At 44.0% G+C, this 24,830-nt stretch overlaps 1 protein-coding gene across 1 annotated transcript in view; it reads left to right on the top strand.

Annotated features, from left to right (window-relative positions):
* Positions 1-334: 334 nt before the first annotated feature.
* xxylt1 (xyloside xylosyltransferase 1) overlaps positions 335-24,830 on the top strand; it is an 83,635-nt gene continuing 59,139 nt past the window's right edge. Inside the window, exons 1-3 of the mRNA XM_041839756.2 lie at positions 335-652; positions 1,624-2,335; positions 6,761-6,908. Coding sequence (XP_041695690.1) covers positions 1,796-2,335; positions 6,761-6,908 — 688 coding nt within the window. The 5' untranslated portion in view covers positions 335-652; positions 1,624-1,795. The remainder of the gene's footprint in view (positions 653-1,623; positions 2,336-6,760; positions 6,909-24,830) is intronic.

The raw sequence follows: 24,830 nt of genomic DNA, 5'->3' as shown, positions 1-24,830 counted from the left end.
TATACACCTTTCAGTTGGTTGTGATCCGCCAATGCACATTTAAAGAAGAATAAGAAGTATACCTGTATTTACGAAATTAGGAGATATGAACGCAGCATTATGCCGCGTTCATAACAACTGGGAACTCGGAAATCTCCGACGTCCAAGCGTTCAAAACAAATGGGAACTCGGGAAAAAACGAGCTTCGACTGGGAATAAATCGATTTGAACGATCATCCAACTCGTAATTCGAACTCGAGAATCTTTCTAGAGCTCCGACTTTCCGAACTGAAGATCACTGACGTCATGATTTGACCTCGTATTTTCCGTATTCACAGTTGTTCTGAACGCAGCATTAGACATCACCGGAGGTGTCATTTAGATTAGTGTGGCAAATTAGCTAAGCAACACATTTTATCTAATTCACAATACACATTTTATGAAAATGTTTGATATTTCAAGTTGACAAGCTATAGAGTCACCAGTGGAATATTTTGCGGCCCTCACAGCGTTCGTGACATGTATTATTTTGTCTCTATAAACCTGTTGCGTCCATATAATGTACATCTTTAGCAGCTAGCTAACAAGTTAGCTAACTATCAACAGTCTGCCTGCTAATCCAACTCAGTTGTCACAACTTCCTCTGCATCGAGAGTTCTCCAACACCAGAATGGTCAGTAAATAAATGTGCTTTCTTTCAAATGTGTACATTTGTCTTGGTGTTCCTTACTATGTTGCATGCATGCTCATTGCTAGCTGAGGAACGCTCAACTATGTTCTCTTATATCGAGGCGGTGTTCAGTATTGATAACTGTTCGCGCGATTTGTTAGAACAACATTGAGTCACGATCAGTCCACATTTCAATTCCGAAAGGGCTTACCTGTACCTATGTTTGTCCTGTACAACTGTGGTCCTTCCGCAGTGTTTCAATTAATAATTTTAATAAAAACGTATCAAATACAACCACCGACTTTTTCCTAATTTGTGTTGCTCAACTGCTGTAGATTTACTACGTAAACCGAGCTTCAATCCGAACAAACGCATTTGGACTGAGGTGAACAACACAAATCTGGAAAAAATCGGTGGTTGTATTCGATATTTAAAAAAATTAAAATTATGAATTTCAGCACCCCGCGGAATGACCGCAGTTGTACAGGAAAAACATAGGTACAGGTAACCATTTTTAGAAGTATGATGGTGACTGAATGTTGTTGCTAGCAAATTGCGCGACCAGTTGTCAATAGTGAAATATGCCTCGAACGTTGAGCGTTTCTCAGGTAGGTCATTGCATGCTGGAGAATTTAGCTAGTTAGATATTGAAGGTGGCGCGAATTTTCTGTGAATTTAAAACAATTCATACTTGCATGAGAAGACACTGATTTCATGAAAAGTTCCTGTCTTTACAAGTTCAGCATAGCTCTTCACACAAGAATGTCTGCTGTTGCAAGAATCGCTCTTAATTTTTTGTTAGAACATTACATGATTTAATGTGATTAAGCTACTTTGTATTCTGGATGTATTTAATTTGCAATACACATCACATTTCTTTCATGTGACAATATTAACTTAGTTGTATTGTACAAAGGTAGACCATTCTGAAGGGTAAGACTAACCTTAGTTATACATTCATTCAATTTTTATAGGAAAAGGACTACACAACCTTGTCAGGGCGTGGCCAAGGCTAGAAAATGAATGGCTCCTTTCTGAAACCAACACTGGATCAGAAACATACAGGATGTTGAACTCAGGGTTCATCCCCACATTCTGCAAGCCGTGACGATAAGGGCTTCTACACTCATCTGTGGGAGTTATAGCATGGGCATCCTGAGGGTTCTAGTCAACACTATGGGCAGGGTCAGCACCTTCAGGTTCTATCAGTTTGTCCTGCTCCTCGCAGCAGCTCTGGCTGTCGTAGCCTTCTACTACTTTGGCTCGGAGAGGCATGATTTCTCAAGCACCACCAAGCGCATCAAGCAGACCCAGGCCAGCCAAAACGCCAACCGGAACGACGCAGACCTTTCTCTGGACACCAGGCTGCTGCACACTGAGGGAGGAGAGGAGGAGAAGGAGGGAGATGTGGAGGAGGGCGAAGGCAGGGCTAGGAGGGCGGTCAGTGGGGCAGACAGTGGACCCGAGGTCAGCCAGTACTACCATGCCCTCATGATGTTCACCAAGGTTGACAAGAGCCGGAGCCTTCAGGAGAAGTTCCGGGTAGCCATGTTATCCATGGCGAAATACGGTCTCTTCCTGGACGAAGAGGTGCTGGTCCTTCATTTTGTGAGCGACGAGGCCAGCCGAGAGCTGGGCGAGAGGATGCTCCCGGAGCTGCTCCTCGACGCAACGTTTCAGCATGAGGCAAGTCTGTTTGGAGCCCTGATGCATTTCTTACCAGGATTACCACTTACCGGTCAGTGTATATGTGCTTGTGTTACATGGCATGTTAGTCCTAAAGTGTGATGACCTGAGTTTAATCCTTAATAAGAGGCTTAATCCCAAACCTGGCAAACACAGGCCCTGCTTGCATGAGTACACTGGCTGGAGAGTGCAGCAATGCACTGAGTGAACTGTTTTGTTCTTTAACACAGAGTGGCAGTGTTGCCCTTCCAAAACATCTTACAGTTTAGAAATCTTCTGGTTTTTTTCAACCAATGGGAGGATTATGCTGTATCTAAAATAGTAAACGCATGGTCTTGATGCATGTTCAGAATGTCTTCACTGACAGAACTAACTAAACCCTGTACCTGAAGAGTATGTGACTGTCTGATCTCAAACCTGCGTAGAGCAAAACATGGCAGACTTTCTGCCATAGAAGTTTGACCTCCGATTCCTGACTAGCAATTCCTCTGTCTTCCCCTCTCTATTTGCATGATCTGAGTACAGTTTGTTACAGTAAGGGAATCCCCTCCCCTCTTGTCTGCATCACAGAGCATGAGATAACAAACTTGTTTACAAGTTGTTTATCCCCCTCAAATGAAAATATATCCTCCCTCGCCAGCCAGGCACGTCCCCGGTAACATATTATCATCTGATGGGGGATGTTGAGGCACTGCATTAGCTTAGTCTGATCCTCTGCCTTGGATTGAGTGGCAGTTTGCTCAGTTTAGCAGTTTGCTCAGCTTAGCATCTTAGGCGGCTCAGAGCCAGAGGGACAGATTACTCCCTCTTCAACTAATGCTCCTCTCCCTCGCTCCCAACCGAACCCTGCTCCAGCCCCTTTGGCCAGGCACAACAGGGTAATGCTATATAATGAGGACTTGACAGGCCGTGACATCCAGTTTATGCCTCTGCGCTCCTGTCAGCCCCTGCCATGGGATGCAGCAGCACTCAGATGAGTAAAGCTTTACTGAACATCCAGGGCCCACTGAACACACACAAACACATCCTGTACAGTCACTAATGGGATGGAGCTTCCTGGGGCTGGCCGTGAACTGCGATGGCCTGTGAGCATGTTGACATGCTTTTCAGCAGATCCTCACCTAATTTCTTTAATTATTTATCTCTCAGGAGCGCCAACACAGGACAGTGGTTATGTAACCCTGCTGTTACTTTTTAGTGACAAAACACTGTCTGAGACCCCTGTGAAACCAGCGCAAACAGCCCATACAATTCCACTGCCGGGGGCCATGCTCGTTACAGCATCTCTGACCCACACTCACACGTGCATGTATGAGTTACACACTAACAAGTGCGTGTATATGCTTGCGTGGGGCCTTGTTGACAGAGTAGCCCATATGCTCTGAAGGAAAACATTGTTTCTGTTGTTATTTCCCAGTCCCATGGATGCTGCCCACATTGCTTATGATTTGTTAGGCAATAGGTACAAGCATGGGACAGGACATGGGGCTTTCCACGAAATCTGTGGTTGCTTGTACTGCAGGCTCATGACGTAGAGGGGTGACAGTCTGTGACCCTAGTCCCCCTGTTCAGTGGACTGAAGTCTTTGGCGAGCCAGCCAGGAAAAGCTGAAAGGAAGCTTTTCTCAATGTGGGCTTCCCTTCTCAAACCAGTGCAGAACCAAATACCTGCACAAATTCAGTTCTTATTAACTTGTTTGTATCTAACACTTTGATTCTTGTGTTTTTGTATGTTTTATTTTGACTGTACTGTATCCAGTTAATGTTAGCTAGGCTACATATTTAGGCCTATACTGAAATTGCTTTTTTTCAATTGAAAACATTCTTCTCAACAAAGCGGATGTTTGACTCAGATTTGGAGAGGAAACTGTTATTCTCTACCCAACAAGGTGACTGGAAATATGTCACCCTTTTTTGTTTTTCTCACTTGTGAGTCATTCACAATGGAACATTTGCTTTGCTTAGACTGAGTATTTTATTCTTCTTACTAAATACTGTCTTTTTTGCTAGTGTATAACCCAATTCAACTGTAAATTACTTTTGTAGCCAACTATGTAGCCTAATTATGAATGGAAATGTGACTTATCAATATAGTGTTGGCTTAGCAAACTGTTCTCACTCTCTGTTTTTGTTTATGACACATTGTAGCCTCACGCGAGTCATGATCATGTAGTGAGTTACGCTATAATGCTATAACTAGTAGACTTAATGGGATAATTATGTGGTCATGCCATGGTCTCAGGCCTTAGTGGTTTTTCAGAGAATCAGCCTGCTACAGACTGACAGCCAGCTGCCTCTGCGCTAATGTCCCATAGGATTTAATACAGAGTGGCCTTTTAATTTGATAAAGCTCCCCTCTCCTCAAGTAAGTAATTATCCCAGTGCTTTGTGCGTAAAGGAGGCTTAACCTCTCCTCTGTTGGCTGTAATGTAGTTAGTCAACTATCCAACTCAGAACATGCTCTTCTTATTGGCTTTAGTAAGCAATTGGATTTAGTTGTGCTCAATGGCTTTAGTAAGCAACTTGGTTCAGTCTGCATTGTTCGGTTTAGATTCAACGTTTTCTTGATTTAATCTATACTGAACAAACATTTACTGAGTTACAGTTCATATGAGGAAATCAGTCAATTGAAATGAATGAATTAGACCCTAATCTATGGATTTCACATGACTGGGAATACAGATATGCATCTGTTGGTCACAGATACCTTAAAAAAAAAATGGGCCTCACAATGGGCCTCAGGATGTCGTCACAATATTTTTGTGTATTCAAATTGCCATCAATAAAATGCAATTATGTTGTCTTTAGTTTATGCCTGCCCATGCCATAACCCCACCGTCACAATAGGGCACTCTGTTCACAACGTTGACATCAGCAAACCGATCACCCACACGACGCCATACACATGGTCTGCGGTTGTGAGGCCGGTTGGACGTACTGCCAAATTCTCTAAAACAATGTTGGAGGCGGCTTGCACGCTCCATCAAAACTTGAGACATCTGTTGCATTGTGTTGTGTGACAAAATTGCACATTTTAGAATGGACTTTTGTCCCCAGCACAAGGTGCACCTGTGTAATGATCATGCCGTTTAATCAACTTCTTCATATGCCACACCTGTCAGGTGGATGGATTATCTTGGCAAAGGATAAATGCTCACTAACAGGGGTGTAAACAAATTTGTGCACAACATTTGAGAGAAATAAGATTTTTGTGCGTATGGAGCATTTCTGGGATCTTTTTATATCAGCTTATGAAACATGGGACCAACACTTTACATGTTGCGTTTTATATTTTTGTTCAGTGTATAATCACAATGACAATCGTAGACAGCCTATTTTATGTTAGGTGAGTCTATTCTCTGCTGCTTCACTTTGCCTAACCTTTCCTTTATGTTGTGTTCTATAAAGTCGAAATAGAATGTAAGTTGTATGTTGGTTCAGTATAACTGAGGAATCTCCTACACTTCTCCTGTATTAGGCTATTTAGTACATGTGGGTTGTTGTGAGTGGTTCTGCCCCGTCTTGTTTACTATCTGAATTATTCATCCATAGCTCTGAAAAAAGAATGTAATCTATTAAATATACAAGCAAAATCTATAAATAAAAGTAATATAAATGTTTAATTTGCTGCTCTCATTCCCGCATTTTCTAAGCCGAGGTGCTCTCAGCTGCAAGTCATTTGGGAAAGGCAAAATCAGCACAACACTCAGTTTTCACCCAGTTAGGTTTAGAAGATTTAATTAATTAAAGCTACAATTCATGTGATGGTCTTTAATTGCACTGTGGTTAGTGGGTAGTCTACATAACAATACTGTCATGTACTGAAAAATGGGCTAACGTAACAGTTAGCTGTTTCCAAAGCTAGGCCTACGTGCTGTTGTTCCACTATACTATCTCCAGGGCTGTTTTTATTGCCGACGTAGGGGAGGCTTACCTTAATCAGTTATGGAACATTAAATGATGTGTGCACGTCCCAATCACACATCTCCTTTTAAATATGTCTAATCCCAACCTTTACCACACACACACTTCAATGCAGTAGCATTTAACCGAGACATAATCTGGAACACCTTTGAACATGTTTGTTTCTGCAGTAATAAAATGACCTGACTGGGGAGTGGGGACCACTGGTGATTTTCTGCCAAATCCCTGCACTGCACTGTGGGATTAGGGCCACCGGGGGCAGCAGGGTTTCATGGGAGCTGGGAGAGTGACCTGCTGAGGAGGGAGGAAGAGGGGAAGTGGGACAGGGGGCTCTTGCTTGAAAGTGTTGAACCCTTATGCGCATCCAGATTGCGATTAGAATAATAATGTCATTAATGTCATGGGCATGTGTCTTGTGCAATTGACAATATCAAGTGTGAATGACTTGAATGACATTTTTCTCATATCACTGACTGCCCTCATTTGTGTGTTTGTGGTGAAGGTGGTGTTCCATGACGTGGGGGTCCTGACCCAGAAGCTCTTCCCCATTGTGGAGGCCATGCAGAAGCACTTCAGCGCCGGCTCCGGGGCCTACTACAGCGACGCCATCTTCTTCCTGTCCGTGGCCATGCACCACATCATGCCCACAGGTAAGGGTTGCTTTAGTTACAAAGACAAATCTGAATGTTTAACTTTTTCATAGGTATTTACAGTATGTCCAACTCCACAGTTGATACCATCAGAAGATGATGTCTTGGCAGATAACATGTTTTTGACCATGACTGTTTAAAACTATGAAGTTCTGTTTCACACACTATATTAATTGGTTGTTGGGTGTTTTTTGCTCCCACACTCTGTATCAGATGTTTACTGCAATATTTATTTATTAATTTTTATTTTTTGGGATGACTGACAGAAAGTGCCCCAAAGTATATCCCAAGGTGACCAGCTCAATCTGAAGTTATGTGCTTGGTGGATGACTAATCTAGCCCGGGTGCCAGTCTGTTCCAGTCAGTCTCTTATGGAATGCTCATGCAAAACAGTTTGTCCTGACAATGGAGTAGGCAAAAGCACAAACAGATCTGGGAACAGACTATGACTAATCTGCGTTAATGTATTCTAACGGAGTCCGAGTCCCAGAAGGCTGTGTGGAGTAGACAGCTAGCCTCTAAATAACACCTTCCTGTCTGTCTGTCTGTCTCTGCACGGTAGCTTATTTCCTCAACCGGTCACTCTCTCTAACCCTCAGTGAGCCATGACTAGTGAGTGGGCACTGATAGGGCTCTCAATGGGAGACTGAGGAGTGTTTTGCAAACACTCTTACTCTCTTTCTCTCTCACACATGCATACTCTTTCATGCTCAAATACACTCATACATTCTCTCATTCACACACATGCACTCTCTCTCCCTCTTACATAAACATAGCCTACACTGTTTTTTTACACACTTAAAATTCAGTCAAATGTATACACTCGTTTATTCTGTGTCGCCTCACAGGGTGCTTGGGGAGAGGCAGGAGGGGGGAACTGAGGGTATGTGTGTTGAGGGTAGGGGTGCACACAGCTGGATAAAGGCGTCCGCAAACTGCACCAAACATGTTAGTTACAGTGGGGAGAACAAGTATTTGATACACTGCCGATTTTTGCAGGTTTTCCTACTTACAAAGCATGTAGAGGTCTGTAATTTTTATCATAGGTACACTTCAACTGTGAGAGACGGAATCTAAAGCACACTTGTTCGGTTTGCCTAGCCGAAGCATGCGGAAGCTTTAAGGTAGACTGGCAGGGGCCTGAAGGACACATGGCATGGAACGCTCTCCCAGGGAGGGAGGGAAGTGTTCTGTTCGATTGTCGCAGGACGCTTCAGCGTCCCTCAGTGTGAATGGATGATGGCAGTCCCCTCTGGTTGAGCGCTTTTAACGCCCCGCTGGAAGGACAGCATGGGGCTCAGCCAGTAGAGCCAGTAGCCGGGCTTTTGGGGCCAAATTAGGGCTGGGCAATATGGCCAAAATATCATATCACTATATACAGTGGGGAGAACAAGTATTTGATACACTGCTGATTTTGCAGGTTTTCCTACTTACAAAGCATGTAGAGGTCTGTAAATTTTATCATAGGTACACTTCAACTATGAGAGACGGAATCTAAAACAAAAATCCAGAAAATCACATTGTATGATTTTTAAGTAATTAATTTGCATTTTATTGCATGACATAAGTATTTGATACATCAGAAAAGCAGAACTTAATATTTGGTACAGAAACCTTTGTTTGCAATTATAGAGATCATACGTTTCCTGTAGGTCTTGACCAGGTTTGCACACACTGCAGCAGGGATTTTGGCCCACTCCTCCATACAGACCTTCTCCAGATCCTTCAGGTTTCGGGGCTGTCGCTGGGCAATACGGACTTTCAGCTCCCTCCATAGATTTTCTATTGGGTTCAGGTCTGGAGACTGGCTAGGCCACTCCAGGACCTTGAGATGCTTCTTACGGAGCCACTCCTTAGTTGCCCTGGCTGTGTGTTTCGGGTCGTTGTCATGCTGGAAGACCCAGCCACGACCCATCTTCAATGCTCTTACTGAGGGAAAGAGGTTGTTGGCCAAGATCTCGCAATACATGGCCCCATCCATCCTCCCCTCAATACGGTGCAGTCGTCCTGTCCCCTTTGCAGAAAAGCATCCCCAAAGAATGATGTTTCCACCTCCATGCTTCACGGTTGGGATGGTGTTCTTGGGGTTGTACTCATCCTTCTTCTTCCTCCAAACACGGCGAGTGGAGTTTAGACCAAAAAGCTCTATTTTTGTCTCATCAGACCACATGACCTTCTCCCATTCCTCCTCTGGATCATCCAGATGGTCATTGGCAAACTTCAGACGGGCCTGGACATGCGCTGGCTTGAGCAGGGGAACCTTGCGTGCGCTGCAGGATTTTAATCCATGACGGCGTAGTGTGTTACTAATGGTTTTCTTTGAGACTGTGGTCCCAGCTCTCTTCAGGTCATTGACCAGGTCCTGCCGTGTAGTTCTGGGCTGATCCCTCACCTTCCTCATGATCATTGATGCCCCACGAGGTGAGATCTTGCATGGAGCCCCAGACCAAGGGTGATTGACCGTCATCTTGAACTTCTTCCATTTTCTAATAATTGCGCCAACAGTTGTTGCCTTCTCACCAAGCTGCTTGCCTATTGTCCTGTAGCCCATCCCAGCCTTGTGCAGGTCTACAATTTTATCCCTGATGTCCTTACACAGCTCTCTGGTCTTGGCCATTATGGAGAGGTTGGAGTCTGTTTGAGTGTGTGGACAGGTGTCTTTTATACAGGTAACGAGTTCAAACAGGTAATGAGTGGAGAACAGGAGGGCTTCTTAAAGATAAACTAACAGGTCTGTGAGAGCCGACATTCTTACTGGTTGGTAGGTGATCAAATACTTATGTCATGCAATAAAATGCAAATGAATTACTTAAAAATCATACAATGTGATTTTCTGGATTTTTGTTTTAGATTCCGTCTCTCACAGTTGAAGTGTATGATAAACATTACAGACCTCTACATGCTTTGTAAGTAGGAAAACCTGCAAAATCGGCAGTGTATCAAATACTTGTTCTCCCCACTGTATATATATATATTATTTTTTTTATGGTGTGACTGTATTTTATGTTTTTGAATAATAATAAAAGTTATACATTTGCTTTATGAGTTGTGTATGACCCTAGGGAGGGAACACATCAATTGTAAGTGATTTCAATGGGGCTTTCTCCATTGTGATTTGTTTTATACCATTCAATCAAACTTCAACTAAAAGTTGATCTCATTTGAGATAATTTCGACACTGCCTTGTAGGGCTGCACGATATGGGCAAACATCTATTTGACTTGCGATTTAGATCGAAACACTTGGGTGAACTGTTGGAATCGTGGAAATATAATGATTAATGATAAAATATGGTATACCGCCCTAGACCAAATCAATGCTCACTACACAACACCTTTCCCTTGACACACACACACACACACACACAGTGGCCCTACTATGAATCACTTTCATAAAACAAGAGGGGGCTTTGGAACAATAGTTTGTTGTGTTCCTTCCTTACAGCAATAAGGAAGCATTGGGAGTGGAAGAGTTCAATAAATGCTTTTCAAATCATGCTTTTCCAACAAGATGTTACAGTGCATTCAGAAAGTATTCAGAGCCCTTGACTTTTTCCACATTTTGTTATGTTACAGCCTTATTCTAAAATGGATAAAATTTTAAAAAATCCTCATCAATCTACCTACAATATCCCGTAATGACAAAGCAAAAACAGGTTATTAGAAATTTTAGCAAATGCACATTAAATAAACAAACATAAATGCCTTATTTACGTAAGTATTCAGACCCTTTGCAGACCCTTTTGTTTCCATTGATCATCCTTGAGCTGTTTCTACAACTTGATTGGAGTCCACCTGTGGTAAATTCAATTGATTGGACATGATTTGGAAAGGCACACACCTGTCTATATAAGGTCCCACAGTTGACAGTGCGTGTCAGAGAAGAAACCAAGCCATGAGGTCGAATGAATTGTCCGTAGAGCTCAGAGACAGGATTGGGTCGAGGGACAGGTCTGGGGAAGGGTACCAAAAAATGTCTGCAGCATTGAAGGTCCCCAAGAACATAGTGGCCTCCATCATTCATAAATGGAAGAAGTTTGGAACCACCAAGACTCTTCCTAGAGCTGGCCGCCCGGCCAACCTGAGCAATTCGGGGAAGAAGGGCCTTGGTCAGGGAGGTGACCAAGAACCCGATGGTCGCTCTGACAGAGCTCCAGAGTTCCTCTGTGGATATGGGAGGACCTTCCAGAAGGACAACCATATCTGCACCACTCCACCAATCAGGCCTTTATGGTAGAGTGGCCAGACGGAAGCCACTCCTCTGTAAAAGGCACGACAGCCCGCTTGGAGTTTGCCAAAAGGCACCTAAAGGACTCTTAGACCATGAGAAACAAGATTCTCTGGTCTGATGAAACCAAGATTGAACTCTTTGGCCTGAATGCCAAGCGTCACGTCTGGAGGAAACCTGGCACCATCCCTACGGTGAAGCTTGGTGGTGGCAGCATGATGCTGTGGGATGTTTTTCAGCGGCAGGGACTGGGAGGCTTTTCAGTATCGAGAGAAAGATGAACGGAGCAAAGTACAGAGAGATCCTTGATGAAAACCTGCTCCAGAGCGCTCAGGACCTCAGACTGGGGAGAAGGTTCACCTTCCAACAGTACAACGACCCTAAGCAGACATCCAAGACAACACAGGAGTGGCTTCAGGACAAGTCTCTGAATGTCCTTGAGTGGCCCAGCTAGAGCCCGAACTTGAACCCGATCGAACATCTCTGGAGAGACCTGAAAATAGCTGTGCAGCGACGCTCCCCATCCAACCTGACAGAGCTTGAGAGGATCTGCAGAGAAGAATGGGAGAAATGCCCCAAATACAGGTGTGCCAAGCTTGTAGTATCATACCCAAGAAGACTTTAGGCTATAATCGCTACCAAAGGTGTTTCAACAAAGTACTGAGTAAAGGGTCTGAGTACTTATGTAAATGTGATATTTTAGTTTTAGATTTTTAATAATGCTCTTATCCAGAACGACTTACAGTTAGTGAGTGCGTACATGTTTTTTAATTTTTTTCATACTGGCCCCCCGTGGGAATCGAACCCACAACCCTGGCGTTGCAAGCGCCATGCTCTACCAACTGAGCTACACTGGGCCCATTATGGGGTATTGTGTGTAGATTGAGGAGGGGGAAAAACAATTTAATCAATTTTAGAATAAGGCTGTAACGTAGCAAAATGTGGAACAAGTCAAGGGGTCTGAATACTTTCCGAATGCACTGTATAAGATCACGGTCAGTCAGTTGTCCATTTAAGTCATAGCGAAACAAGGTTTCAGTGTAAAAATTACATAAGGTGCCCTTTAGAAATGAATGCACCTGAAGCACAAGCCAGAATTCCAAGAAATCCTGAATTCCTATTAGAAGAAGCAACATCCAGGAGAAGATCTTGAGATTGACAGACTTCACGGACATGTGGATCAGCGCTTTTTTTTCAAAACTTTTTTGTCATGTCTCAAGAACCAGAAGTGTGCCATTCACACTAGACTGGTTAACAATGCCTGGGCCTGAAGCGATGTGAAGAGGCCTGAAGAAAAAGTTAACCGCTCACATGAAAACACACTCAAAGGAACCGTACAAAGTCAACAGGCTGAGAGGGGAAGGAGTAGGAATGAATGCGCTGTGTTCCACTGTCTGAAGTGACTGAGCTTTCAGTTCTGCAAGACCAATTTACTGAAGAATCTGATACATTTTCCAGAGGACTTTGAACATGGTTCTTCAGTTCAACATTGGTGTTTGCCAAGCTGCTTGCCCCTTCAACTAGCAACTGAAGGCTAACCTGAGGTTGAATAGATGTTTTTCTGCCCGTCTAAATTGCAGAGGTGTGTGTGTGCGTGCACACATACGTGTGGCTTCTTTGGAGAAAGCTGCTCAGAACACAGTAAACAAAGGTTGATTCAGAGTCACCAAGTAGCTATTCCTCCGTCGGAGGAACTGTTATATCTGCAGGCGGCTGCTGGAGTCTTCACTTGAAGATGGGCAGTTTGTGTGAATATGATTGTGTGTGTGAACCACTGGACCTTATATGATCTGCACAGTTAAGTGCTAGCTATAATTGACACAGATGTGAGGGGGAAGTGCATTTGTATTTTATTTATCGTTTGGATGTTGATCATGTGTATGGAAATGTTCCAGCTGTTTCGGAAGTATGTAGCTCTCTATGGGGCCTATACATGAGTTTTGTTAGACTTCCTCCCTCTCTTACCCCAGCCATACAAACTGTTCATTACTCCAACCATACAGAATGCTTTGCACCCACCTGAGTAGAAGGGCAACCTGGTCATTCCAGGACACAACAGTTTCATCATAAAATCCTGTCAGTTGTCAAACGTTCAACTCCGAAGGGACTCACAAGTGCGTACAATGAGGGACTGAACAACAGCCTAAAAATAAGTATCATACGCAGAACTCGTTCTTCAAAATAGAAGAGGGGAAGTACACAATGGAAATGTTTCTCAGTATCTTAATTTAATGAATCCCCTGAGAGATTCATCCTTTTATAGATTATGTGTTTGCCTGTAATCTCCCAGAGGGTCTCTACAACATGTCCTGACCTGACTGTCCCCCTGGCCTCAACCACACCTAGCCCCCTTCATTTTCCACCTGGCCTTTAATAGAGCAAGAGACCGGAGTCTAATGTATGAAGCACTTTTGTGAGTGTGAAAGTGGTTGGGCAACAGATGGAGGTGTTTGAGGTGGCAGTCGTGCTGTTTTTCATCTATAATCAGCCTGTTTAGTACCTAGACAGTTGTTAGGCCTGGGCAACTTGAATGGGGGTGGGGGCCATAAAAAAGCTAAACTCATCATGAGGGGCCGCAGTTGCTCGCGGGTCTGTGTACCCACATCCATACCCCCCACATTGCGAGCGAAACATTTTAGCGGCTCCCCTCTTGACAGTGGAGATCATTTTTACGTTTTGCCGTGGGGCGGAGAGAAGATTTAGCATTTTTATAACTAATTTCAGGCAATTCTACACATTTTGCCATAAGGTGAAGATAAATGTTTTTAATATGATATCCGAGTGAGACTGACTAACAAAATCAACGGGGGCCCCCCGGCCTGTAATTCCACCATGATTGCTAAGTTTAGATAGTCTAGCGGCTAGCTAATTTACCAATCTAAAAAATGTTAGCTGAAATGGGCTAATTGAGTGACTATCAGTGACTGACATAACAAAAGAAAAACTGCTGATGCACAACCAAATTTAGAAATTGCACCTTGTGTATTCTACTATTCTAACTCTCAACAGTAAATTGCCCATCCCTGGCCAAGATGGTGCCATTTTCAATGTTCCCTTACCTAGGCCTATGTGGTGCTTTACATTGCACTGTGTCATGCTAAGTTGTTGTCCAAAGCAAGAGGGATTGGAGGGCAAAATGGAAGAGAGAAATTAATCTTAGAAAGTCTCATTTTACACGTGCTGCTCTGAAATTACTTTAGGTTTTTCTGTAAGCGGTGATGAATGAGCCACCGCTGGAATTGCAGCGAGGTCACCAGGCATTTCAATGGACACAGGATTCGATAGCTTGTTCCAGCTATTGAATCCTACCCAACAGATCCATCAATACAGGCTGAGAGGCCTGGGAAATGGGCTGGACTGTACTGTGTTGGACTTGGCTGTGTTGGCCTGCTGTGTGAATGACACCATTGGTCATGAATAAAGCCAGACAGATGGTTTTCAGTGTAGTATGAAATATTAATGTCTCTAGGCAGCCTCACAACAACCTGATCTGCAATATTCACGGTGTCCTGTGGCTACTATCTGATTCTGGGCCAGCCTTTTTTTTTCAGTATAACAAAGACAGACCGTTATAACAGAACGTCACACAGCAGTCTTTTCAGGGACTTTATGGCAGTTTGTATGAAGCTGTTCTTTAACCCTTGTGTGGTGTTCGGGTCTGTGGGACCTAAAAGAAAATAAAAATGATACAATTAATTATTTTGTCAACCTGAGACTCATTGGCCTTGGCTCATTTTCTGTGAATAACATGTAAAATAACACATTTTCATTGAGTGCACACTGTGCACCCCTCTACACATTTATATTACATACAGTGGGGGGAAAAAGTATTTAGTCAGCCACCAATTGTGCAAGTTCTCCCACTTAAAAAGATGAGAGAGGCCTGTAATTTTCATCATAGGTACACATCAACTATGACAGACAAATTGAGAAAAAAAATCCAGAAAATCACATTGTAGGATTTTTAATGAATTTATTTGCAAATTATGGTGGAAAATAAGTATTTGGTCACCTACAAACAAGCACGATTTCTGGCTCTCACAGACCTGTAACTTCTTCTTTAAGAGGCTCCTCTGTCCTCCACTCGTTACCTGTATTAATGGCACCTGTTTGAACTTGTTATCAGTATAAAAGACACCTGTCCACAACCTCAAACAGTCACACTCCAAACTCCACTATGGCCAAGACCAAAGAGCTGTCAAAGGACACCAGAAACAAAATTGTAGACCTGCACCAGGCTGGGAAGACTGAATCTGCAATAGGTAAGCAACTTGGTTTGAGGAAATCAACTGTGGGAGCAATTGTTAGGAAATGGAAGACATACAAGACCACTGATAATCTCCCTCGATCTGGGGCTCCACGCAAGATCTCACCCGTGGGGTCAAAATGATCACAAGAACAGTGAGCAAAAATCCCAGAACCACACGGGGGGACCTAGTGAATGACCTGCAGAGAGCTGGGACCAAAGTAACAAAGCCTACCATCAGTAACACACTACGCCGCCAGGGACTCAAATCCTGCAGTGCCAGACGTGTCCCCCTGCTTAAGCCAGTACATGTCCAGGCCCGTCTGAAGTTTGCTAGAGTGCATTTGGATGAACCAGAAGAGGATTGGGAGAATGTCATATGGTCAGATGAAACCAAAATAGAACCTTTTTGGTAAAAACTCAACTCGTCGTGTTTGGAGGACAAAGAATGCTGAGTTGCATTCAAAGAACACCATACCTACTGTGAAGCATGGGGGTGGACACATCATGCTTTGGGGCTGTTTTTCTGCAAAGGGAACAGGACGACTGATCCGTGTAAAGGAAAGAATGAATGGGGCCATGTATCGTGAGATTTTGAGTGAAAACCTCCTTCCATCAGCAAGGGCATTGAAGATGAAACGTGGCTGGGTCTTTCAGCATGACAATGATCCCAAACACACCGCCCGGGCAACGAAGGAGTGGCTTCGTAAGAAGCATTTCAAGGTCCTGGAGTGGCCTAGCCAGTCTCCAGATCTCAACCCCATAGAAAATCTTTGGAGGGAGTTGAAAGTCCGTGTTGCCCAGCGACAGCCCCAAAACAACACTGCTCTAGAGGAGATCTGCATGGAGGAATGGGCCAAAATACCAGCAACAGTGTGTGAAAACCTTGTGAAGACTTACAGAAAACTTTTGACCTGTGTCATTGCCAACAAAGGGTATATAACAAAGTATTGACCAAATACTTATTTTCCACCATAATTTGCAAATAAATTCATTAAAAATCCTACAATGTGATTTTCTGGATTTTTTTTCCTCATTTTGTCTGTCATAGTTGACGTGTACCTATGATGAAAATTACAGGCCTCTCTCATCTTTTTAAGTGGGAGAACTTGCACAATTGGTGGCTGACTAAATACTTTTTTTCCCCACTGTATGTGGTGTTCGGGTCCACTAGACCCGAGGGTAATAAAAGTGTGTGTGTGTGTGTGTGTGTGTGTGTGTAGGTGAAAACAAGTAAAAATGAAACAAAAAGGTTTGCTGTGTGCATTCACTCTGTCTTCCTCCCTAGGCCTGCTGTTTCAACATAGGCAGACTTGCAGGTTCTTGGTGCTGTCTCCCACTTTTCTCGCACTCTTTACCCTTTGTAGCGTGTGAAACCTCACAATGTCTTGCGGGGACTTGCACAATGTTATTACAATACATTATGTCAATACATTATTTCGATACACTACCCCAGCCAGGTGCAAATTGGGGGAGGGACACAACAAATAAATAGCTTTGAATGTGTGGCTCTTTACCACAATCAATCAGTATGGCAAAAATAATCTCTGCTCAGAGAGAGAAGCTAGTGTGGGAAGAGCGTCTTCCACTTTGGAAGATTAAGAATTTTCCGATATGAGGATCATGTCTCTGGACCGCCTTCCCCTGTTTTACAACCCTGGACCCAACGTTACTATTGATGAGTAGTTTATGCCACTTAGGGGCCGCTGCCCCTTCAGGCAGTACATACCATCTAAACCCATATGTCATCATATGCGGGGAACTTACAAGTGTATACAGGGAAGCCAGATGGAGGAGACCCTGAGAAGAACCAAGGGATGTGGGTTGTCCTGGACGTGACACAGGGACTCTGTGGCCATAACATCACATGCAATAACTTTTTTACTTCGCTCAAGCTGGGACAGGAGCTCCTCAAGAGGAAGCTGATGATGGTAGGAACAGTACGAAAAAACAAGCCAGAGCTCCCACCTCAGCTGTTGAATACACGGAACAGGCCTGTCAATTCCTCTAAGTTTGTGTTCACGGCCGACACGTCCCTAGTTTCCTACGTGCCAAAGAAAGGCAAAAATGTGGTACTCATGAGTACGCTACATAGGGATGGGAGAATCTGTGGCAAGGAACATCAAAACCAGAAATCATAATGGATTACAATGCCACAAAGGAGGGGTGGACAATTTAGACAAGCTAGTGACTGGCTACAGCTGCAAAATAAGAACCTTATACTGGTCACTTGTGATATTCTTCAACATTTTGGACATCTCGGCGTACAACGCGTTTGTCATCTGGATGGCGTTGAACCCAGATTGGAACAGGGGGAAGCTCCAGAGGAGATGGCTCTTTCTGGAGGAGCTGCGCAAGGCATTGGTAAGACCTCAAATCCAGAGGAGGTAACATATCCCAAGGACCCCAGCTTCTGCAGCCATCGTGAGGAGGATTCAGGAGGAGGATGCTGGTGCCCCATTCGCCCGACCCACAGAACCAACAACTCTAATACTGGAAGTAAGTGTGAGTGATGTTGTTGCATGTTTGTGTGTCTGACTCTCCTACATTGGCATGCTGTAACTATATATGTGAGTGGGTGAGATGTTAGCAAAATTCCTGAACTAAGTGTTTTCATCATTCTAGATTGCAGCCAGTAGCAACAAGAAGAAGCGCTGCGATGTGTGTGGACCCAAGAAGGACAGGAAGACACAGTACACATGCATCAAGTGCAAGAAATACATTTGCAACACACACAGTAAAACTGTCCCTCATGTGGTGTATGCACTCACTAACTGTAAGTCGCTCTGGATAAGAGCGTCTGCTAAATGACTAAAATGTAAGTGTAAAATGTGTGTAGACCGGCCTTAATTTGTGTTCAATGGGGCTCATTTATCATTTCCATAAAATACTGTATGTAAAATTTGTCCTTCCAATTTGTTCAGTTCAAAGCAATAAACATCAATAGTGATGAAAACCTTGTTTAATTTATATTTGTTCAAGATAAACATGATTTATTCCACCCATGTCTTGATTATAGTAGAGTGGGAGACAGGTCCTTCAGCTCGACTTGTCTAGCAATGATCAACAACCAATTTGACAGAGCTTGAAGAATTTCGAAAAGACTAATTGGCAAATGTTGCACTATCCAGGTGTGGAAAGCTCTTAGAGATTCAGAGCTGTAATCGCTGCCAAAGGTGCTTCTACGAAGTATTGACTCAGGGGTGTGTGTACTTATGTAAATTAGATATTTCTCTATTTCATTTTCAATAACTTTTCTAAAAAACCCTAGATTATTTAAATTGTAAGAAATTTGACTAAATGACACACTCAAAATGTACCAAGTATAATATATTATACATAAATATTATTTATATATACATATTTAAAACATAATCCAAAATGTGACCAGAGGACAATATTCAGAAAGCATTTCAAAACCCACACAAAGTAGGCTATTTGATTGACAACGTTGCTTCCTTTGCATTTAGCATACAACATGCCATGAAACTTATTGAAGCAAAGCCCCATCCTACAAAGTGGCACAAAATGTAAAAATAGTCCTTTGACAACAATTCAGTAAATGCAACAAGTATTAGATCGAGAAAGATTCAGAGAAAAAAGCCTGAGAAAAAAATCTAAATGCACCCACACAAAGTAGGCCATTGTATTGACAAAGATTCAAACAACTATTCAGAGACTTTAAAAATGTAGATAACCTCTCTCAATACGATTTGGTAAAGACTAGTCCTGACACAAAATCTGACAACAATTCAGTGAGTTGGATGTGGTGGCGGACAGGTTGGTGTTAATCAGCAGATATGAAGAAAAAAACAGACTCCTACCACTTTTGTAAAACAACTCCAAAACCCCTGCCGCTGTCACTTTAGGCCCAGGGTGTGTGGTACAAGGGTGAATGGTGGGACTTGGGGCAGACGGAAATGTAGGCTCCCCTCTCGGGTGTGCTCTCTCTCTTCTCCCTCTGCTTCCTCCTCTTCTCCCTCTGCTGCCACCTCTTCTCCCTCTGCTGCCTTCTCCTCCCTCTGCTTGCCTCCTCTTCTCTCTCTGCTTCCTCCTGCTCTCCCTCTGCTTCCTCCGCTTCTCCCTCTGCTGCATCCTCCTCTCCCTCTGCTGCCTCCTCTCCTCCCTCTGCTTCCTCCTCTTCTCCCTCTGCCTCCCCCTTCTCCCTCTGCTGCCTCCTCCTCTCCCTCTGCTGCCTCCTCCTCTCCCTCTGCTGCCTCCTCCTCTCCCTCTGTTCCCTCCTCCTCTCCCTCTGCTGCTGTCTCCATCCCTCTGCTGCATCCTCTTCTGCCTCTGCTGCTGCCTCCTCTTCTCCCTCTGCTGCTGCCTCCTCTTCTCCCTCTGCTTCCTCCTCTTCTCCCTCTGCTTCCTTTTCTCCCTCTGCTTCCTCCTCTTCCTCCTCTTCTACCTCTGCTGCCTCCTCTTCTCCCTCTGCTTCCTCCTCTCCACTATCCCTCCACTCTCCTCTCCCTCTCTTCACTCTCCTCTCCCTCTACTCCTCCCTCCACATCTCTATCCCTCCTATCATCTACAACTCCTCTTCCTCCTTGCCTTCTGCTGCTGACCCCTGAGTCTCCACATCACTTCCCACGCTTTCACTGACCTAGTGGAAGGAAAGGAGCAGACAACAGATAGGATACAATTTTGGTCAGGAACATCATCACACAGTCTCTCTCTTCCTTCCTCTCTTTTTCTCAACCATACACATGCTCTCTTCCTAATAATCACCTCTTAGGGGTTTCCATAATAAATTGTGTGGTAGTTACACGCCTCCCATTACACACACAGTAAACAGTATCATCATGATGCTATACAGCACTTTCAATAAATCAATCAATTATTTTATTAAGTCCTTAGTGGCCAGATTGTTTTTCAGTTCACGTGTGCATATGTATGGCAGACTGATGGATAATCAGACGGGGTAGATTACGCAAAAAGTTCATGAATATGTTCATAGATAGATGGGTCAGATTATAACCATAAAGGCTATATAGGATACACACACTTCAAGACCCATGGTCAGATTACTTTTCATAGATGGTAAGAAGTCAAAGTATGTGGCACAATGATTTACAGATTCAACATATCATCTGTTGTTTATTTAGGATGTTGAAAGTTAAAGATTACAAAGATGACACTGTGCAATTTAGCCAAAGAGGTTCCGAAACATTCTTCATCTATTTCGATGGGCATAGTTAGCTGGTTGTCTTTTATAGGGAGGGAGTGACTGGATCAAGTGTGACAGCGTTGCGAGCGAAGCACAATGTTGCCTCCAACGCTCGTTTTCTTGCCTGACAGACCAACTACAGAGTTCGCCAATGTTAGCTGATTAGTTACGAAGGTGGGACAATTAATTGCATCGGTAGAAACAGGACAAAACAAGCAACTTGTTAGCTGGCTATGTAAACAAATATCACTACAACGTAATAACATATGAGCGCCATTGCGCAAGCATCTATCCTAATACAACAGCTAAGCTGCCAAATAATAGAAAAACGAAGCAATGTATAGCCTAATAATATCTGTACCTAGCAAACATGACAAACCATGACCTAAGCCCAACAGAAACACAAATTACTCTAATCACCATTTCGGTGGCTAGTTAGGTGGTTGTCTGTATGGCTTGCTAGTGAAAGTGACAGCTGAGGTTGACGCTTCGCAAGTGCAGACCAAATCTACTGCCACACAACTTTTCTTGGCTGACAGACTAGCTAGCGAACTATAGCAAGCAGCCTCAAATCAAATCAAATTGTATTTGTCACCTGCGCCGAATACAACAGGTGTAGACCTTAAAGTGAAATGCTTACTTACAAGCCCTTAACCAACAATGCAGTTTTGAGAAAAATAATTGTTAAGTAAAAAATTGAAAAATAACAAATAATTAAAGAGCAGCAGTAAAATAACAGTAGCACGCTATATACAGGGGGTACCGGTACAGAGTCAACGTGCGGGGGCACAGCTTAATTGAGGTAATATGTACATGGTAAAGTGAGAATGCATAGATAATAAACAGAGAGTAGCAGCAGCGTAAAAGAGGGGGTGGGGGGGAATGAAAATAGTCCGGGTAGCCATTTGATTAGCTGTTCAGGAGTTTTATGGCTTGGAGGTAGAAGCTGTTAAGAAGCCTTTTGGACCTAGACTTGGCACTCCGGTACCGCTTGCCGTGTGGTAGCAGAGAGAACAGTCTACGACTAGGGTGGCTGGAGTCTTTGGCAATTTTTAGGGCCTTCCTGACACCGCATGGTATAGAGGTCCTGGATAGCAGGGAGCTAGGCCCCAGTGATGTACTGGGCTGTATGCACTACCCTCTGTAGCGCCTTGCGGTCGGAGGCCGAGCAGTGATGCAACCAGTCAGGATGCTCTCGATGTTGCAGCTGTATAACTTTTTGAGGATCTGAGGACCCATGCCAAATGTTTTCAGTCTGCTGAGGGGAAATAGGCTTTGTCGTGCCCTCTTCACGACTGTCTTGGTGTGTTTGGACCATGATAGTTTGTTGGTGATGTGGACACCAAGAAGCTCTCAACTTGCTCCACTACAGCCCCGTCGTTGAGAATGGGGGTGTGCTCGGTCCTCCTTTTCCTGTAGTCCACAATCATCTCCTTTTGTCTTGATCACGTTGAGGGAGAGGTTGTTATCATGGCACCACATGGCCATGTCTCTGACCTCCTCCCTATAGGCTGTCTCATTGTTGTCGGTGATCAGGCCTACCACTGTTGTGTCGTCAGCAAACTTAATGATGGTGTTGGAGTCGTGCTTGGCCATGCAGTCATGGGAGACCAGGGAGTACAGGAGAGGACTGAGCACGCACCCCTGAGGAGCTTCTGTGTTGAGGATCAGCGTGTTGTTACCTACCCTTACCACCTGGGGGCGGCCCGTCAGGAAGTCCAGGATCCAGTTGCAGAGGGAGGTGTTTAGTCCCAGGGTCCTTAGCTTAGTGAAGTGTTTTAAAGGCACTATGGTGTTGGAACGCTGAGCTGTAGTCAATGAATAACATTCTCACGGAGGTGTTCCTTTTGTCCAGGTGGGAAAGGGCAGTGTGGAGTGCAATAGAGATTGCATCATCTGTGGATCTGTTGGGGCGGTATGCAAATTGGAGTGGGTCTAGGGTTTCTGGGATGACGGTGTTGTGAGCCATGACCAGCCTTTTAAAGCACTTCATGGCTACAGACGTGAGTGCTACGGGTCGGTAGTCATTTAGGCAGGTTACCTTAGTGTTCATGGGCACAGGGACTATGGTGGTCTGCTTGAAACATGTTGGTATTACCGACTCAGTCAGGGACAGGTTGAAAATGTCAGTGAAAACACTTGCCAGTTGGTCAGCGCATGCTCGGAGTACACGTCCTGGTTTGGCCCTGCGGCCTTGTGAATGTTGACCTGTTTAAAGGTCTTACTCACATCGGCTACGGAGAGTGTGATCACACAGTCGTCCGGAACAGCTGATGCTCTCATGCATGTTTCAGTGTTGCTTGCCTCGACGCAAGCATAGAAGTAATTTAGCTCGTCTGGTAGGCTCGTGTCACTGGGCAGCTCGCGGCTGTGCTTCCCTTTGTAGTCTGTAATAGTTTGCAAGCCCTGCCACATCCGACGAGCTCGGAGCCGGTGTAGTACGATTCACTCTTAGTCCTGTATTGATGCTTTGCCTGTTTGATGGTTCGTCGGGGGGCATGGCAGGATTTCTTATAAGCTTCCGGGTTAGAGTCCTGCTCCTTGAAAGTGGCAGCTCTACCCTTTAGCTCAGTGTGGATTTTGCCTGTAATCCATGGCTTCTAGTTGGGGTATGTACGTACGGTCACTGTGGGGACGACGTCATCGATGCACTTATTAATGAAGCCAGTGACTGATGTGTGTACTCCTCAATGCCATCGGAAGAATCCCGGAACATATTCCAGTCTGTGCTAGCAAAACAGTCCTGTAGCTTAGCATCTGCGTCATCTGACCACTTCTGTATTGAGCGAGTCACTGGTACATCCTGCTTTAGTTTTTGCTTGTAAGCAGGAATCAGGAGGATAGAATTATGGTCAGATTTGCCAAATGGAGGGTGAGGGAGAGCTTTGTACGCGTCTCTGTGTGTGGAGTAAAGGTGGTCTAGAGTTTATTTTCCCTCTGGTTGCACATTTAACATGCTGGTAGAAATGAGGTAAAACGCCACTAGGCGCGCCGCCTCTGGATGAGCGTTTTCCTGTTTGTTAATGGCCTTATACAGCTCATTGAGTGCGGTCTTAGTGCCAGCATCGGTTTGTAGTGGTAAATAGAAAGCTACGAGAAATATAGATGAAAACTCTCTTGGTAAATAGTGTGGTCTACAGCTTATCATGAGATACTCTACCTCAGGCGAGCAAAACCTTGAGACTTCCTTAATATTAGATTTCGTGCACCAGCTGTTATTTACACAGACCGCCACCCCTTGTCTTACTGGAGGCAGCTGTTTTATCTTGCCGATGCACCGAAAACCCTGCCAGCTGTATGTTATCGATGTCGTCGTTCAGCCACGACTCCGTGAAACATAAGATATTACAGTTTTTAATGTCCAGTTGGTAGGATATTCTTGATCGGATCCAATGATTTTACGTTGGCTAATAGGACTGATGGTAGAGGCAGATGACCCACTCGCCGTCGGATCCTTACAAGGCACCCCGACCTACGTCCCCGATATCTCTGTCTCTTCTTCATGCTAATGATGGGGATTTGGGCCTTGTCGGGTGTCTGAAGTAAATCCTTTGCGTCCGACTCGTTAAAGAAAAAATCTTTGTCCAGTACGAGGTGAGTAATGCTGTCCTTATATCCAGAAGCTCTTTTTGGTCATAAGAGATGGTGGCAGAAACATTATGTACAAAATAAGTTACAAATAACGTGATAAAACACACACAATAGCACAATTGGTTAGGAGCCCGTAAAACGGCAGCCATCTCCTCCGGCGTCATTCCAAGCTTGGGCCGTTTCCATATGAATTAAATCAGTAGAAACAAGACAAAACAACCAACTAGTTAGCTGACTATTTACAGCTAAACACTGCAACTATTTCCATGAGACAGAGAGAAATCATTCAAGCTCCTGCTCCACCTCTGATGTGCTCACCTGTACCAACCAAGTGATCATGACAGGATTTGCTAATCTGAGAGCTATTCTCCAAGTTTCACAGCATCAATCAAAAACACCAAACATATATCTGCTGTTTACTTATTTCACTCACATCGACATCATCAAAGTGCAAGGATGTGTCCGAAGCCGTATCACAAACCAACATAGGTACAGCTTCTTCCACAATGAAAAGTCGTGGCCACTTCAGCACTTTCATTTTGAGTAATTAAGTGATTTTCTTTTCCTTTTAAAAGTCAAATGACAGCATACCTTGTTTCTGACTGATGACAACAGCCACACGAATACGACAGGTTGTTAGCAAGTTAATTTTGCGATATTGGTACAGATATTATTGTTAGAAAAACAAGGC

The sequence above is a fragment of the Coregonus clupeaformis genome, chromosome 20 (genome assembly GCF_020615455.1).
Source record: "Coregonus clupeaformis isolate EN_2021a chromosome 20, ASM2061545v1, whole genome shotgun sequence".
NCBI classification, from domain to species: Eukaryota; Metazoa; Chordata; class Actinopteri; order Salmoniformes; family Salmonidae; genus Coregonus; species Coregonus clupeaformis.
Note: the sequence above shows the minus strand (reverse complement) of the source record. Positions and strands in the feature narration are given on the sequence as shown.